The sequence below is a fragment of the Hydra vulgaris genome, chromosome 01 (assembly GCF_038396675.1).
Source record: "Hydra vulgaris chromosome 01, alternate assembly HydraT2T_AEP".
Lineage (NCBI taxonomy): Eukaryota > Metazoa > Cnidaria > Hydrozoa > Anthoathecata > Hydridae > Hydra > Hydra vulgaris.
Genome location: NC_088920.1, coordinates 34,078,880 through 34,093,619, shown reverse-complemented (window position 1 = coordinate 34,093,619; position 14,740 = coordinate 34,078,880). Strand labels below are relative to the sequence as shown.

General features: G+C 24.6%; 1 protein-coding gene across 5 annotated transcripts in view; it reads left to right on the top strand.

The window, feature by feature from the left end:
• LOC100203509 (GRIP and coiled-coil domain-containing protein 2) overlaps positions 1–14,740 on the top strand; it is a 54,345-nt gene that overhangs the window by 26,384 nt on the left and 13,221 nt on the right. For 4 of the 5 annotated variants that reach the window (XM_065787967.1, XM_065787965.1, XM_065787966.1 and 1 more), the window contains 11 exons: positions 84–149; positions 2,993–3,076; positions 3,352–3,435; positions 3,617–3,694; positions 4,352–6,395; positions 6,840–7,063; positions 7,846–8,172; positions 8,760–8,922; positions 9,186–9,412; positions 10,661–10,869; positions 12,065–12,241. In XM_065787967.1, the coding sequence (XP_065644039.1) occupies positions 84–149; positions 2,993–3,076; positions 3,352–3,435; positions 3,617–3,694; positions 4,352–6,395; positions 6,840–7,063; positions 7,846–8,172; positions 8,760–8,922; positions 9,186–9,412; positions 10,661–10,869; positions 12,065–12,241 (3,683 nt within the window). Of the gene's footprint in view, positions 1–83; positions 150–2,992; positions 3,077–3,351; positions 3,436–3,616; positions 3,695–4,351; positions 6,396–6,839; positions 7,064–7,845; positions 8,173–8,759; positions 8,923–9,185; positions 9,413–10,660; positions 10,870–10,964; positions 11,128–12,064; positions 12,242–14,740 lie in introns of those variants that run through there. The other variant, XM_065787968.1, reaches the window with a different exon arrangement.

Below are 14,740 nucleotides of genomic sequence, written 5' to 3'. Positions count from 1 at the left end.
ATAATAAGATTATTCAATACTAGAATATCTTAACAGATAAAGATTTATAGTTTTAGTTAAAAGTTTTTTTTTTTTTTTGATAGACTAGAAAAAAAGAAAGAAAGCCGTCTGCTGCTTCCAAAGAAACTCAATATTTTATTGTTGATGAGGTAAACATAAGTACTTTATTTATTTGAATATTTATCCTAAAATTTAAAATTTATTTTTTGTAATAGATTTTATGTTGTTAAATATTAGTTTATATTGTATATTATTTATTTATTTATTTATTATTATTATTATTATTATTAATAGTATTAGTATTTTATTATTATTATTGTAGTTATTGTTATTATTATCATTATTATTATTATTATAAAAATTAAAAAAAATAATCATCATTAATTTAAAGTCTGTTATTTGTTGATGGTATATATTATATATATGTTGATGATATAACAATGAAAAAGTTAATAAAAAAAAAAAAAGCCAATATTACAGAGTATGAAACATTTTTAATTCAAATTTTTTTTTTTGCAATAAATGATCATTAGAAACAAAAGTTTTTCTTAAACACTTTTAAAACACCTGTTTTACTGTAAGTAAATATTATTTGTTTCCATGTTGACTTTTTTTACTAAAGTAAATCTATGTTTTTTTAACCAAATAAATTTTAACACATTGGCCTCTGATAATGATTTTTTTTCATTGAAAAAAGCTGTTATGTAATTTGATTTCTGTTAAAAGAAAAGTTTCTTATAGTTTCTATCGACACCAAAGTATAATTGATGCAATCTTTTATGCTTCCTTTTAAAGTGACACATCACATTAAATAGAAAATTAGTATGCATTGTTTATAATCCATCAATACATATAGTTTAAATAAGATTAATTTTTAAATAACCATGTAAAATGATAAGAAAGTCAAGAAATGGTTTTGATGTTTTGGTAAAATTCATTCATAAACGTTTTTTTTTGTTTTTTGTTTTTTGTTTTTTTGTATTAAACAGTTTTATATTAAACAGATTTTTGAATAGATAAAATGTTTACACAATAATTTTTATGTTGTATTCGTTCTTATTTTTTAATAAATAAAATGTTCACAGTAATTTTTATATTTTTAAGAAAATTTTTTTCATGATTGTTATAATTTTTATATGCTAATTTTGCAATTTCAGCAGTTTTAATGTATGCTGAAATTTGTTAGGCTTCTTGTAGTAATTTTTTTGCATTTACTGTTGTAATTTAAGTATATTGCATTAATTTTTGGTACATTGTAGTTTTTTTAATATGTTTTGTTTGTTGCATTAATTTTATGTCTGTCGCAGATAATTTTATGTTTATTGCATTAATTTTTAATGTGTTGCTATGCTTTTAATGTGTTTATTGCAACATTTTTTTTTGCCTTTGCCTGAGTTTGTTGCAATAGTTTATGTAAATTACAGTAATTTATGTATCTTTGTTATAGTAATTTATGCACATTTAACATAATTGTTTATGCACTTTTATTATGATTGCTTATTGAATTATTTAATTTATTTAATTTAATTTTTTGTGTTTATTTTATTAATTTATGCATGCTTATTGAGAATTTTTTTTGTTAAAATTTTAGTATGAATTATTGTATTTTGTAAAAATAATTTTATTGGTAACTGCAACTACTATATAATACTGTATGTTATTTTTTTTATAATTTATATTATAATTTTTATTAAAATATTTTCATTAGAATAGAACCATTTTTATTAGAATGATTTAGTTCTGCAAATAAACATACTTTAATTACAGTATTATGTTTGCTATAGTAATTTGTATTTATTATAAGAAATTTTTTTTTTGTATACGTAAGTTTTGTATAAGTTTTTTTGTAAAATAAAAATGTAAACAAAAAGAAGAAAATGCACCATAAATATAAGCTAAAGCTACTAACCCTTGTATCATCAAAAATGTAATGAAGTATGTTATACCCATAATCTCCTTGATTATTTCAAACTGTGTTTATCAACTTTTGACTAAGTAATAGTTTAAAAGCACTGTGAAAGTAAATTGGTAGTGATGTTGTGGTTTGCTTTGTAAGTGTGAGGTACCAAGTTATTTTTGAACCTTGCTTGTCAAGGCTTGTGTTTAAAGATAAAAAATAAATCAATAATATTGATTGTGAATTTGTAAAAGTGAGTATTCTTTATGACTGTAGTTGTGCCTCTAGTCTCAGTGAGTTAAATGTCTTTAAAATAAAAAAGTCATATTTTATAAAATAATATGAATTCTATTAAAAAAGTGTAAATGGTAAAAATTATATCAATTTAAAAAGTTTAGGATCATAACATTAAAAATATAGTCATATTAAGAACAATATAATCATTTTAAAAAGTTTAGGATCATATTAGCGTAGTGGCTACGCCACTACGCTAATATGATCCTAAACTTTTTAAATGAAATGTTTTAAAATTATTTTGTTTGCTCAAATTTGTGGCCATTAACTTTTTTAAACTACCAAAATTTACTAGATTATTGCAACACTATTTTAATTGAAAAATTAACTCGAGTAGATTAACAAATTAACAATGTAGATTTACAAATATTTAAAGAGCTATTTTGCTTCCAGTTTTTTTAAATATAATATAAATTTATTTCTTTTCTTGAAGTTTGATACAATCCTTTCTTTAACTACTAACTAGCTAAATAAAAATATACAAACATAATCACCTTAGTAAACACCTTTAACCAAATGTAACTAACCTAGTATACACTGTTATTCAAACAAGTTTAACATTTTGTAAGCACATTTTTCAAATAGTATTAGAACAGGTTTACAAAAAATTTCAAAGATTTTTATTGTTTTTTTTTTTATTATTAAAGTTTAACATCCTTGGTTTTTCATTACACTTCAGTATTTTTTTTTACAGTGTTCAAACATGCATCATTAAAATCCTAAAAAGTTATAAGAAAAAAATCTTTAAGAAGGAATGTCAAAAGTGTAGCTTATTGAAAAGCATTTAAATTTTATTCCTAGGAATCAGCTTCAACAATTTTGAGATTGGAAACTCGTATTGAAGAACTTTTATATCAACTACAGACACTTAATGAAGAGAAACTAGTAGGTATTCATAAAGTTTATAAGAGAATAATGGCAGTAAATTTATAAAATTGTTTAACGTAATGCATGCGGGACATGTATTAGTATGTTTTCTAACAAATAATACTTGAGTGGGGGACTTGTACATTTTCTGACGATTGATGCTTTAGTGGGGGGCACATACTAGTATGTTTTCTAAAGGTTATTACTTGAGCACTTCTCCTGTACAAGTTTGTGGTTAGAAAATCATGTAGGAAGATTGATCATTTTAAATTTTAGTTTTCTTATGTTTTTAGAATCAAGAAACCCAACTAGAAGAATTATTTAAATCTCATGATGACTTACAAAACAAGTACGACTTTGAATGCAAAGAGCGCGAGGTATTCATTCAAGAAAAGATTATATATAAAGTCGTTTTTTTTTTTTTTTTGGAAAAAAAGAAAAGGATATTGCATGTTTTTTTTTTCAGAAAAAGGACACTGTATGTTTTTTTTTTAGAAAAAGAACATTTTATGTTTTTTTTTTTTTTTAAAAAGAATATTGTATGTTGTTTTTTTTTAGAAAAAGGAAAAGGATATTGTATGTTTAGAGGAAAGGTTAGAGCAGTACGAAAAAGAAATAAATAACTGTGATGCAGAGGTTTTTAATACTTTATAGCTTAATAATTTTCTTTGCTGAAAAACGCTATACGTTAGGGAAACTTAAAAAAATGGATTGATAATTTAGTCATAAACTCTAAAAATTTACTACTAAATTATCAATCCATTAGTTTAAAAAAAAAGCTTTTTGGTACTTAAATATATATAATTTGAATGATATTTTGATTAATTTAGGAGAAGCCCTTTCTCTTTTTACTCACAATGTAATCATTGATTCATTTTAATGCTTTCACTTTCTTTTCTTATGAATTGTAAAAAACAAACAAAAAAGTTACTTTTTTTTTACCCCAAAAAAACTTAAAATGACCTTTAAGTCATTACGAGTCAAATTTAAAGTCAACAATCTGTTAGATACTGCTTAAAGTCAACAATCTGTTGACTTTAAGCAGTGTTATTTGTTATTTTGAATGTATTTAAAGTTTAGAGTTAAAAGCATTAGTAAATTATTTGAGAAAATATTGTGTGGTGTTTTTGTGGGTGCTAATTGTGGAAACTACTTTAGTGCAGTGTTTTTGTGCGGAATCGCTATGATATAATTTTTTTTTCTACACTATGATATAATAACTTTTTCATTAAGTTTCAATATGATTTTATACTTTACATTGTTTATTAATATCTTTTTTTTTTTTTTTTCAAGTCTAACTTCAAACTTCATCAGCAGATTGTCCAGCTCACTTCTGATGTGTCTAATCTTCAATCGGAGATAAAAAAATATCAACAAGAAGTTTTAGTAAAAGAAGAATATATTATACAAGTTCGAAATGAATACGAGGCAGTGTCTAAAAAGCAAGCTGAGATCCTTAACCAATCAGTCTCTCGTAAAGAGATGGATAGAGTTGTTGAAAATTTTCATCAACTTGATGTTGAGTTGATGACAACTAAGTGTAATTTAGAAACTTCTCTGCAAGAAAATAATTCTTTATGTTTGCAACTTCAAGAATTAGACAAAGGTTTTTCTGCTATGAAAAAAGAGTATGAAATTAGTTCAAATGAAGTCCAAAGTTTAAAATTAAGACTTTCAGAATTAGTTGAAGAAAAATTAGTGTTAATAAAAAATTATGAACTCTTAAAAAAAAAAGTTGAACATCACAGAGTACACAATAAGATATCAGATATTGAATCTTTTTCTCAAGAAAACACACAGTTGTTAATAACAAAGAGTAGTTTTGAAGAGCATGCAATAGAAAGCACGCAAGAACATCTTATAGAAAACACGCAAGAGCCTAATATAGAAAGCACGCAAGAGCATCAAGTTTTTAATGATCAAACTGAATTAAAAGAGATTTCTGAGGAAGATTTACAAAAACAAACAAGTGTAATAAATACCCTTCAACATGAGATAGATTTGATTTCAGGAAAGTATGGTCAGCTAAATAATGATTATATTCAATTGAAAAAAGAAAACAATGAACTCCAAACCAATTATACAGAAATGCAAAATATGCACCAAGATATCCAACTTAAAAACCATGAGCTTCTAGATCCACTTTTGCAATTTCAAAGTCTATGCGAAAAACTGTCTTGTCCTGGTATACTGGAATTAGAAGCATATGTTGATTCTCTCGAAGAAAAAATTCACCATATCCAATCAACAAACGAAGAATCAAACAAAGGTTTAATAAATGAGGTAATTGATAATTTAAGGACTCAATTAGAAAGACTCAATTGTAAAAATTTTGAACTCGAGGAAAATATTTCTGAAATATTATTAAAAATAAAGGAAAAAGACAATGTTATATTAGATTTGAATTTGTCTGTTAAATCTTTGGAAGCTGAAACCATGCGTTTAGTAGATGAAAATGAAAAATTAACAAATAATATAGAAAGCTATAACGCTGAATTTAAAAAAGAAAAACAAGAAATTTTATTAGAGAAGCAAAAATTAAAAGAATTGTGTGATGAATTAAAATGTAAAATAAATGAAAACAGCATACATATTGAAACATTAGAACTTGAAGTGAAGAAGTATCAAACCGATTTTTCTGCTCTGACAGAAAAACATAATCTAACAATAGAATCATCAAACAAAACATTAGAACAAAACAATTTTCTTTCTAACCAGTGTGAGAATTTGACAATTAAGTTAAAAGAAGCTGAACAGTTAATTGCTGGATTTAAAATTGAAGTGGATTCCACTCAGTTAACAGATAAAGAATGTAAAAATCTAGAAGCTTCATTAAATCAAGTTCAAACAGAAATTTTAGAAAAAAATAACATTGTAGAGGAACTAAAATCACAGCTATGCATTATAAATAAAAAACTTGATGAGCAAACAGAGATTCTTACTGAAAAAGAAAGTTTGCTACTGAAAACTGATAACAGACTAAATTTTTTTGAGTCTATTAATGCAAAGTTAGAGTCTGAAAATCATGAGCTCAGCGAAAAACTTAAGAATATTTACCATAAAAATGATAGTTTGTTAAATGATTTAAAGACAGAACAGAACATTTCTGCAGAGCTAAAAGCAAGTTTAGATTTGTTAAAGGAAAATGAACTTGGTTCTGAAATCAAAGAGAAGTTTGTTGAGGAAATCAAAAAACTTAAGGAGGAAAACAAACTTCTTTCATCAGAAGCTAGTAAACTTAACATCTCTTTCGTTTCCAGCGAAGAAGAATTGCAATCTGCATTAAACAGAATTGAAGAACTTGAAAATGATGCCAAAGAAAAATTAGAAAATAAAGGTTTTTTATTTTTGACATTCTTTTTACTTTGTAAACTGTTTTATTCTATATCATAAATAATATTATTCATATTACTATTTTTTTACTTTTTAAGTAAATAAAAAAAGTTCTGTAAAGAAAAATATTTGTTTAACACCATATATATTTTTTGTACACAATAAAAAACAGAAAAAAAAGTTTTATAGCAACACAAAAAAAGAAAATTCTATAGCGGAAATGTATTTCTGTATTAATCTAAAAAAAATTGTTATTATTATTACTCTTGCTATCATACTTATTTGTTATTTATTATTTTTTAAATTTATTTGTATGAAACAAATATCATAGTATTTATCTTTTATACTATGTTTATTTTATATATATATATATATATATATATATATATATATATATATATATATATATATATATATATTGTATTATTATAATGTTATGTATCATTAGCTCAGCTTGAAAATGTGATTCGTGAGACCAATGAAAAGTCAAACAAGTTTCGTAATGCTGCTATCAAAGCAAAGAAAGACCTTGAAGTTGCAAAAGTAGAGTTTGAGAAAGAAAAGTTACGCTTAGAGGAGTTGATTAAAGCCTTAAACAATGATATGAGAGATATGAAAAATGAGATTGTTACTCAAAAGACTGAATGCTCCAAACATGAGGAGGAATTTCAGGTGAGTCTCTTTTATATAAACTATTTTTAAGATATAGATAAAGTAAGATAAAGAAAGTATTTTTTACTAAAAAAATAATTTTTAAATTTTTCTATTAGTAACTTACCATTTTTTCACCTTCTGAATTGAAATATTCAGAAGGTGAAAAAATTTACGTCAAAAGACGGTTTGAACTAATCAGAGATCAAACCATCATCCCTTTACGTAAATCACATACAACATTTTCAAGAACCCCAACAAATGCGTTTGAAACACTTAAAAGCGAGAGAAAGTCTAATGAGACTTTGCCAATGCAAATTATTAATAAGTCAACTTCTAAGTAGCTAATTACTAGAAAACTAAGAATAAAAAATTGTAGTCTTCAGAAATTCTTAAGTCTTTTGTAATTTAGTGTTTTACACAAATTCTTGCTCATTTTGAATAGTTTTTTGTTTAAATATCGAGTTCTAATTTTTTTTTTACACTATTACAGTATTTGGCAAAAGTAAGCACATTTTTAAAAAGTCAATATTAGAAACTTAACTCATTTAATAAGAATGAAAAATTAAAGTCCATGTAAGGAAAAGTAGGAAAAAATTTAATAATTAAATGAAAGACAAAAAATCTGTAGTTGGTTAACACAACCTTTAAGGAATACAGGTTTTGTAAAAAAATTCTAAAATTCTGTAATTATTTTTAATATTATTTCAAAGTGTTCTATTTATTTTCAATAATATTTATTATTGAATCAAATTTTCAAATATTTCATAAATGTTTTTAAAATTGTTCAATATATATTTCAGCTTATGCAAGGCGAGATCAAACAATTGCAGGATAAACTTGAGAGTGAAAAACAAGCAAGTGAAGATCACCAATCTGAGAGTAAAAAACTTATGCTATTACTAAATCAACTCACTCTAACATCCACTGCAAATGAAAAAGAAATTGCTCGTCTTCAGAACTTGTTAGCAATGTCTGATAAAGCAAATTATGATCTCACTGTTGAAAATGAAAAAGTAAAAACTCAAATCTTAGAATATGAGCAATTAATTTCTCTAAAACAAAAGATTGTAGACGAAAGAGATGAAGAAGTTAATTATTTAAAAAAAACAGTTGAAAATCTTAAAAAGGTAATCTTTTAATTAACTTTTTTTTTTCTATTAACAGTTTTATTTTCTTTATTTTTCTTTATTTCATAAAGTTGAGTAAACTTAAGGTGATATTAAGATTAATAACTAAGAAATTTTTGAGTTTAAAAACTAAATAGATTAAGAAAAACTAAATATATTAAATTTTTTAACTTAAAAACTAAAATATACGAGATTTAAAATATATAAATAAGTTTAAAAGCTAAATAAGAAATTTTTCTAAAATATAATATTTTTGAAATTTTATTCAAAATTCTAATATTTAATAATTTCTATTTATTTCTGACTATTTAAAATATTGGAAGAGAAAGTGGTGAAAGTTATAAATTAAAATAGAAACTTTCATATTAAGAAAACCTTTGTTTAATCACTTATGAGTGCATTTTTTCATCAGTTAAATTTACTTGTTAAAACATTGTGTGATAATTCATGGTAAGTCAATCAGCTTATACTACAATTGGTCAATTGGTTCTAAAAAGATTTTCTACCATTTTAAAATAGTTAGTGCTTAGTCCTGATTTTTTAAATCTTTATTTTCTTCATCTATTTTATTTGTCTTTATTTAAAAGGAATCTGATCAAATTAATGTGATGAGCCTTGAGATGAATGATTACTTAAAAACAACAGAGAGTTTGGAAGCAAAGTTAAAAGTTAAACAAGAAGAACTGCTTGAACTTCAAAATACTTATCAAGCGTTACAAGGAGTAAAAGAAAATCTTGTATCTGATTTAGGTAGGTTTCTTGCTTACAGCAGTTTCTAATCACAATGAATTAAATTATATACGATAACTTCCATTTTTGCATCGAATGACTTCTCTTCTTTTTTTTTTTTTATTCTTTATGTTATATTTCTTTTGCATTTATTTCAACTTATATCAGAATATTTATATGGTCTACAAGGTTTCAATAATTCATAATAAAAGTTAAAAGTTGTAAAACTAAAAATAAATAAAAATAAAAAAAAAACTTTTTTAATTTCAAGTTTTTAATTTTAGATACAATCAAAAATGAAAGAAAAAAATGCGACGATCAATGTAAAAAACTTAAAAACTTAGTAATGAAGCTAAAAAATGAGTTGAGTGATGAACGTAAAAAGTTAGTTGAACATGAAACTTTACATACACAACAGAATTTAAAAATAGAAGAACTTATGCAGAATTTGGATGAACTTAAGTTGTTAAGTGCCAAGTTTAGTGCAGATAAAAACATGTTGCAAGTTGAGGTAGGTTCAGGTTGTTGTTGTTTTTTTGGAGCAATAAAGTTTATCTTTAACTCTTTTTCAATTTTTTCTTTCTATATTTTATTTTGTCACTATTTTGTTTTGTTGTCACTGTTTTATTTTGTTTTCACTATTTGTGTGTGTGTGTATATATAAATATATATATATATATATATATATATATATATATATATATATATATATATATATATATATATATATATATATATATATTTATATATATATATATATTTATATATATATATATATATATATATATATATATATATATATATATATATATATATATATATATATATATATATATATATATATATATATATATATATATATATATATATATATATATACAGAGAGAGAGAGAGAGATTTTATCTAGAGTATTATTAATTTTATCTAGTTTACCTAATTTATTATTAGGAATTTAAATTATTTAATGTTATAATTATTACAAAGTTAAATTATTTCAGTAAGTTAAATGTTTCAGTATTTTAAGGAATTGTTTTTAATTTGGACATAAAAAGATGAGTATTAACAATTTTAAACTGGTATATATCAAGAGCTCTTATGCTTAGAACAGGTTGAAGATAATTGTTTTTCTGTGACCACCTGTGACATATGATTGCTGGTTGGGTGCTGTTGCACTTGTAAATAAGAATATGAATGGCAACATATGTAGATTAGCCGAATCTTTTCTCTAATCTTTTACTGCCAGCAAAATCTCTTCAGAAACAAATCAAACCAATTGAAACCATCTGTTTCTATTATCTCTTTCCTCTTCTTTTTCTATAAAATAGCTTCTATAATCTCTTCATTTTTTTTTTTTTTTTTTTTTGAGTTTAAAATTCGCATTTAAACATTTGTGTGGTTTGGATGGGTTTCCGTAATTACATTTTTTTATTTCAATATGACATAATTGAAAAGTTTTGTTGACACAGATGCACTTCCTGGCGCTAACCTGTTCTATTGTGATACTAACACAAGGAAAATTAGTATCAGAGAATGAGTAAAATAATATTTGCATTTGTCGCATTTCAAATTAAGCTAGTTAGATTAAAGTCAAGATTTTAATTGTCCTCGTTTTACATTTAATCATTTAGTTTCATTAATTGGAAAGATATATCTTTTTTTTTGATCAACAAGTTTAACTGGATTCAGCTAAAATTGACAAATTTGAAATTTTTCAATTCATTTTCTCAGTAATTAATGTATATAATTCTTTTAAATATAGTTTATGACTGCTATTGAAAACCATGAAAAATCTTACAAACTGCTTGAAGTAAAGCACTCTCGATTAAACAATGACATTATTTCATTGCAACGCAATTATGATGACTTACAACAAGAATACGAGAGTTACAAAGTTCGAGCGCATAATGTTCTTAAGCAGCAAAAGAATAAACAAAATGATATTGAAAGAGAGAAACAAATGAATGAGAGGTCAGTAAAAATGTTTTGATTTTAAAATGTCATTTAAGTATAAGGTATTCATTAATTATTTTTTGATTAATGTTTTTTTAATTGCTAATTTATAGTATATGTTCATATTGCATACCATATTGCATACCATCTTAGCCACAGTTTCTTAGTTACTCAAGGGTTGAATAAAACGATCCCAAATTGCAATATCTGAAAATATTTCTGGTCAAAGATTCTGAAAGATATGGGCAATGCCATGAATCTGTTGTTGAATTAGATGTAAGATTTTTTGCTATTCTACATCAAAAGTAAAGTTCAAAAGAGTTTAAATCTTAAAATTATAATACAAAATCTGTTGATTTAAACTTCAAAAGTTTATTCACACGAATAATAAGTTATAAATAAAACTAGAAAGTATAAATCTAATATTAATAAAAGTAAACATGTTTATAAAATATATATGTATATATATATATATATATATATATATATATATATATATATATATATATATATATATATATATATATATATATATATATATATATAAATCACAATAGTCTGAAAGAAATTAGCAATCATGGGATATTTAAATAATTGTAATAATATGAAAACAAATGACACTTTTTAATTTTATTTTTATAATTAATTTATTTGATAAGTTAAAAGCATTTAAATCTTTAAATTTGTAGTTTAAGTAATGTTTTTAAAATTACATTTGTAAAAGTTCCTGAAGTTTTTAGTATTATTTATTTATCTATTGTAATTTTCCTAGATGCATTTCTATTTCAATTAAAATTAGGGATATAATATTTAATCTTTTTTTTTTATATAATACTGTTGTTTAAACAAGCAATAAGTTATAAATTTATGTTATGAGTAAGCTAGTGTTATTTATAACCATTGTAGTCATAAATTTATTGTTTTGTTTTGTTTTTTCATAACATTTTTGATAACAAATTAAAGTTAGTTTACCCCTTCCATAAAAACAGAGTTAACAGTTTTCCATAAATGAAACTCTGAGGACCAGAAATTTTTCCATTTTTTGTAATTAGTGATCACTTTATTCAACCCTTGTTGTTATTTCATCAAATGATCAAATAACAACTAAGAAACAAAAAATTTTTCTTCAAAAATACTTTGAAGATAAATTGATATTAAAAAAGATTACTTTTTATAACAGTCATTAATAAATAATTTTTTTTTTTTGAAACAGAGCTGATATTGAACAAAAGATAAGTGTCTTAGAGGAAAAGTTGTTAGAAAAAGAAAATTTATTAAATCGTATTCAAATGGATTGTGATAGATTGTATGTTGAGAAAGATTCATTACAAACACAGCATCAACAAGCAGTACAGGAAAATAGCAAAATTGAATCAGTTTGGAGGAAAAGGTTTTTTCTACATTTTATTATGTTAATAAGTTTAGTGTCTATAGTTCTTCCCTTTGGTGGTTGGGATAGGTTTCTGAGGTAACTTTTTAAATATGAAATTATGTAAGAGTTGCAGCCATTTAGTACAACCAGATAACCTTCCTAACATCAACCTGTTTTGCAGATCAGGACTGACTACCAGTGGGAGGATAACAAGATTTATGATCTCCTACCTGTACCCATGGGTTTTTTTTATTTGAATTTTCATTTTTTTAAGTAAGATACCTATACAACAGCTTAGGAGCCTCACCAAATAATACCCCAGTACAAGATGAGTTTAACATTATGACCTGACATAATTGTTAAAAATCACGACTTAATAAAAAAAGAAAATTCATTAATCATTAATTTAAAAAAAAAGAACATAGGTAAAACTATTATAAAATCACAAATAAATCAATTTAAAATAATTTAAAATCTTTTTTAATGTTGACTATTTACAAATTGTTAAAAACTTAATTAAGTTCATTAAATATGTTAATTCGTTAAGTTCAAATTGTCAAAGACTTAACTAAGTTTATTGGTTCTAATACTTACTGATTAAATAGTTTGAATAGCAAAACTAATTTCTCTGCATTATTAAGTTGACTAAATGATGAAAACACCCTTGCAATGCATGCAGATGAAACAACAGCAGTTAGTAACTGCAGATGAAGCAACAGCAGTTAGTAACTGATCAAAAATTTTCAGTAAGTTATGATTCACACAATCATTATGAGATTTCCACCAATCACATTGTTTTATAGTTTAAACAATATTATCATGGAACATAAGCTTTTGAAAGTGTGCAACTTTTGCTTAAAAATTAACTAAAGTATAGAAAATCTGGATTCTTTGAAGCCAAAAAATTGAATTCAATCTTTATTTCTTTATCTATTCAAACTTTACCTCAGTATTTGAGATTAACAATCTTTACCTCTGTATTTGAGATTAACAATCTTTTTCTCTGTATTTCAGATTAACCTCTGTATTTGAGATTAACAATATTAGCCAAGAAATGAGCTGGGGTCATTACCTGCTGTATTTTTTTGCTTAAATTTTTTTTACCATCTTAGCAAAGCTTTGGTGTTAATTCCTTCTAAAGGTTTATTCATATACACTGTCACCAGTAGTACAACTGTCCCTTTTTATAAGGTCTAATGCAACAGCAATTGGTTTAAGATTTGTAACAGTTCTTCTGTGCTTTACACCAAGATTATTATTAATATTTTTTATTTTCTTATGAATTATTGATTTTTTTTTTTCCATGAACTCCTAATAGAATCAGCCAGTGTTTTAGATATGATTTAGGACAATGAGCCAATGTGTTCTAAATGACATATTTGAGCATTATAAGTCTTAATCCCCCATTTGCTTTGTATGTTGCTGCAGCAAAATGGTTGTTTCTAAAATAAGAAACAACTTAAACTACCTTCTCCTCGATGTTTAGAATTGCCAAATCTTGAAAGATTGTGTTTATGAGCGGAACATCCATATGTTAAAACCTCAAGTTTTAAATTCTTCCAATGGTTGTCTCATTTTTACCACATTTGCTGTGTTTTCAGTTACTACAGTGCAAACTTTACAACCAAATTATTTTGTCTCATGTCACATTTATTTATAGAATTAACAGCTTTTTTTTCACATGTCACATTTATTTATAGAAACTAATGGTTTATTATAGACATTGCTCCACCCATTAATACTTATGGTTATGGACTGATCATGAGGCAAACTTGAACAGCTAGCTAAGCTGTTCTTGTGGACAGTATCTAGTAATTTACCACCTATATCAATTCTATTAGGAGGGTTGTATTTTAGGTGTAAGAAATGAATCATTTTGATAAAGTATGGATGGTCAATCATTCTGAAAGGTGAGTTGTTAGCATAAATCATTCTTGCTATGTGCTCATCAATTGCTTATTTTTCAGATTTTAATGGTTTTATTAAGGTAGGAATTTAATTTAGTTGACATTATCCTGACACTGCGTACTATTGGCATATAATTTATGAATCCAAAAAATTTGCTTTTTCTAAAGTAGATTGAATAGATTCAGTTTTATCAAGAAAAGGTTTAACTAGTTTGAGCTTTGTTGATATGTTCTCAGTTGCTTTGTTGATATTTTATACAGTGTCTTGTATTGACAAATATTGTACAATATTATACTATTGTCTTGAAAAAGTTGTTCTTGCCACAACATTTGCCATGACTTTTGTGGCTTTTCATTCAAATTATCAAACCTTGCACTTGCACACCACAGCCTTTGCACTTAGCTTTATTACCCTTTTCCCCGAACTTTGTTGGTATTTCTTCAAACCATGTCCAAACATGGTTTGAAAAAAACCATGCTTGAACATGGTTTAAAAAAATACAAGTTGGACATGTGTTTGAAGAAAAGCAATGGATCTTTTTTTTAACCAGCACCTGACATTATTTTATTTCAAGCTATATTGTATTTATTTTCAGCTAAAAAGTAGCTA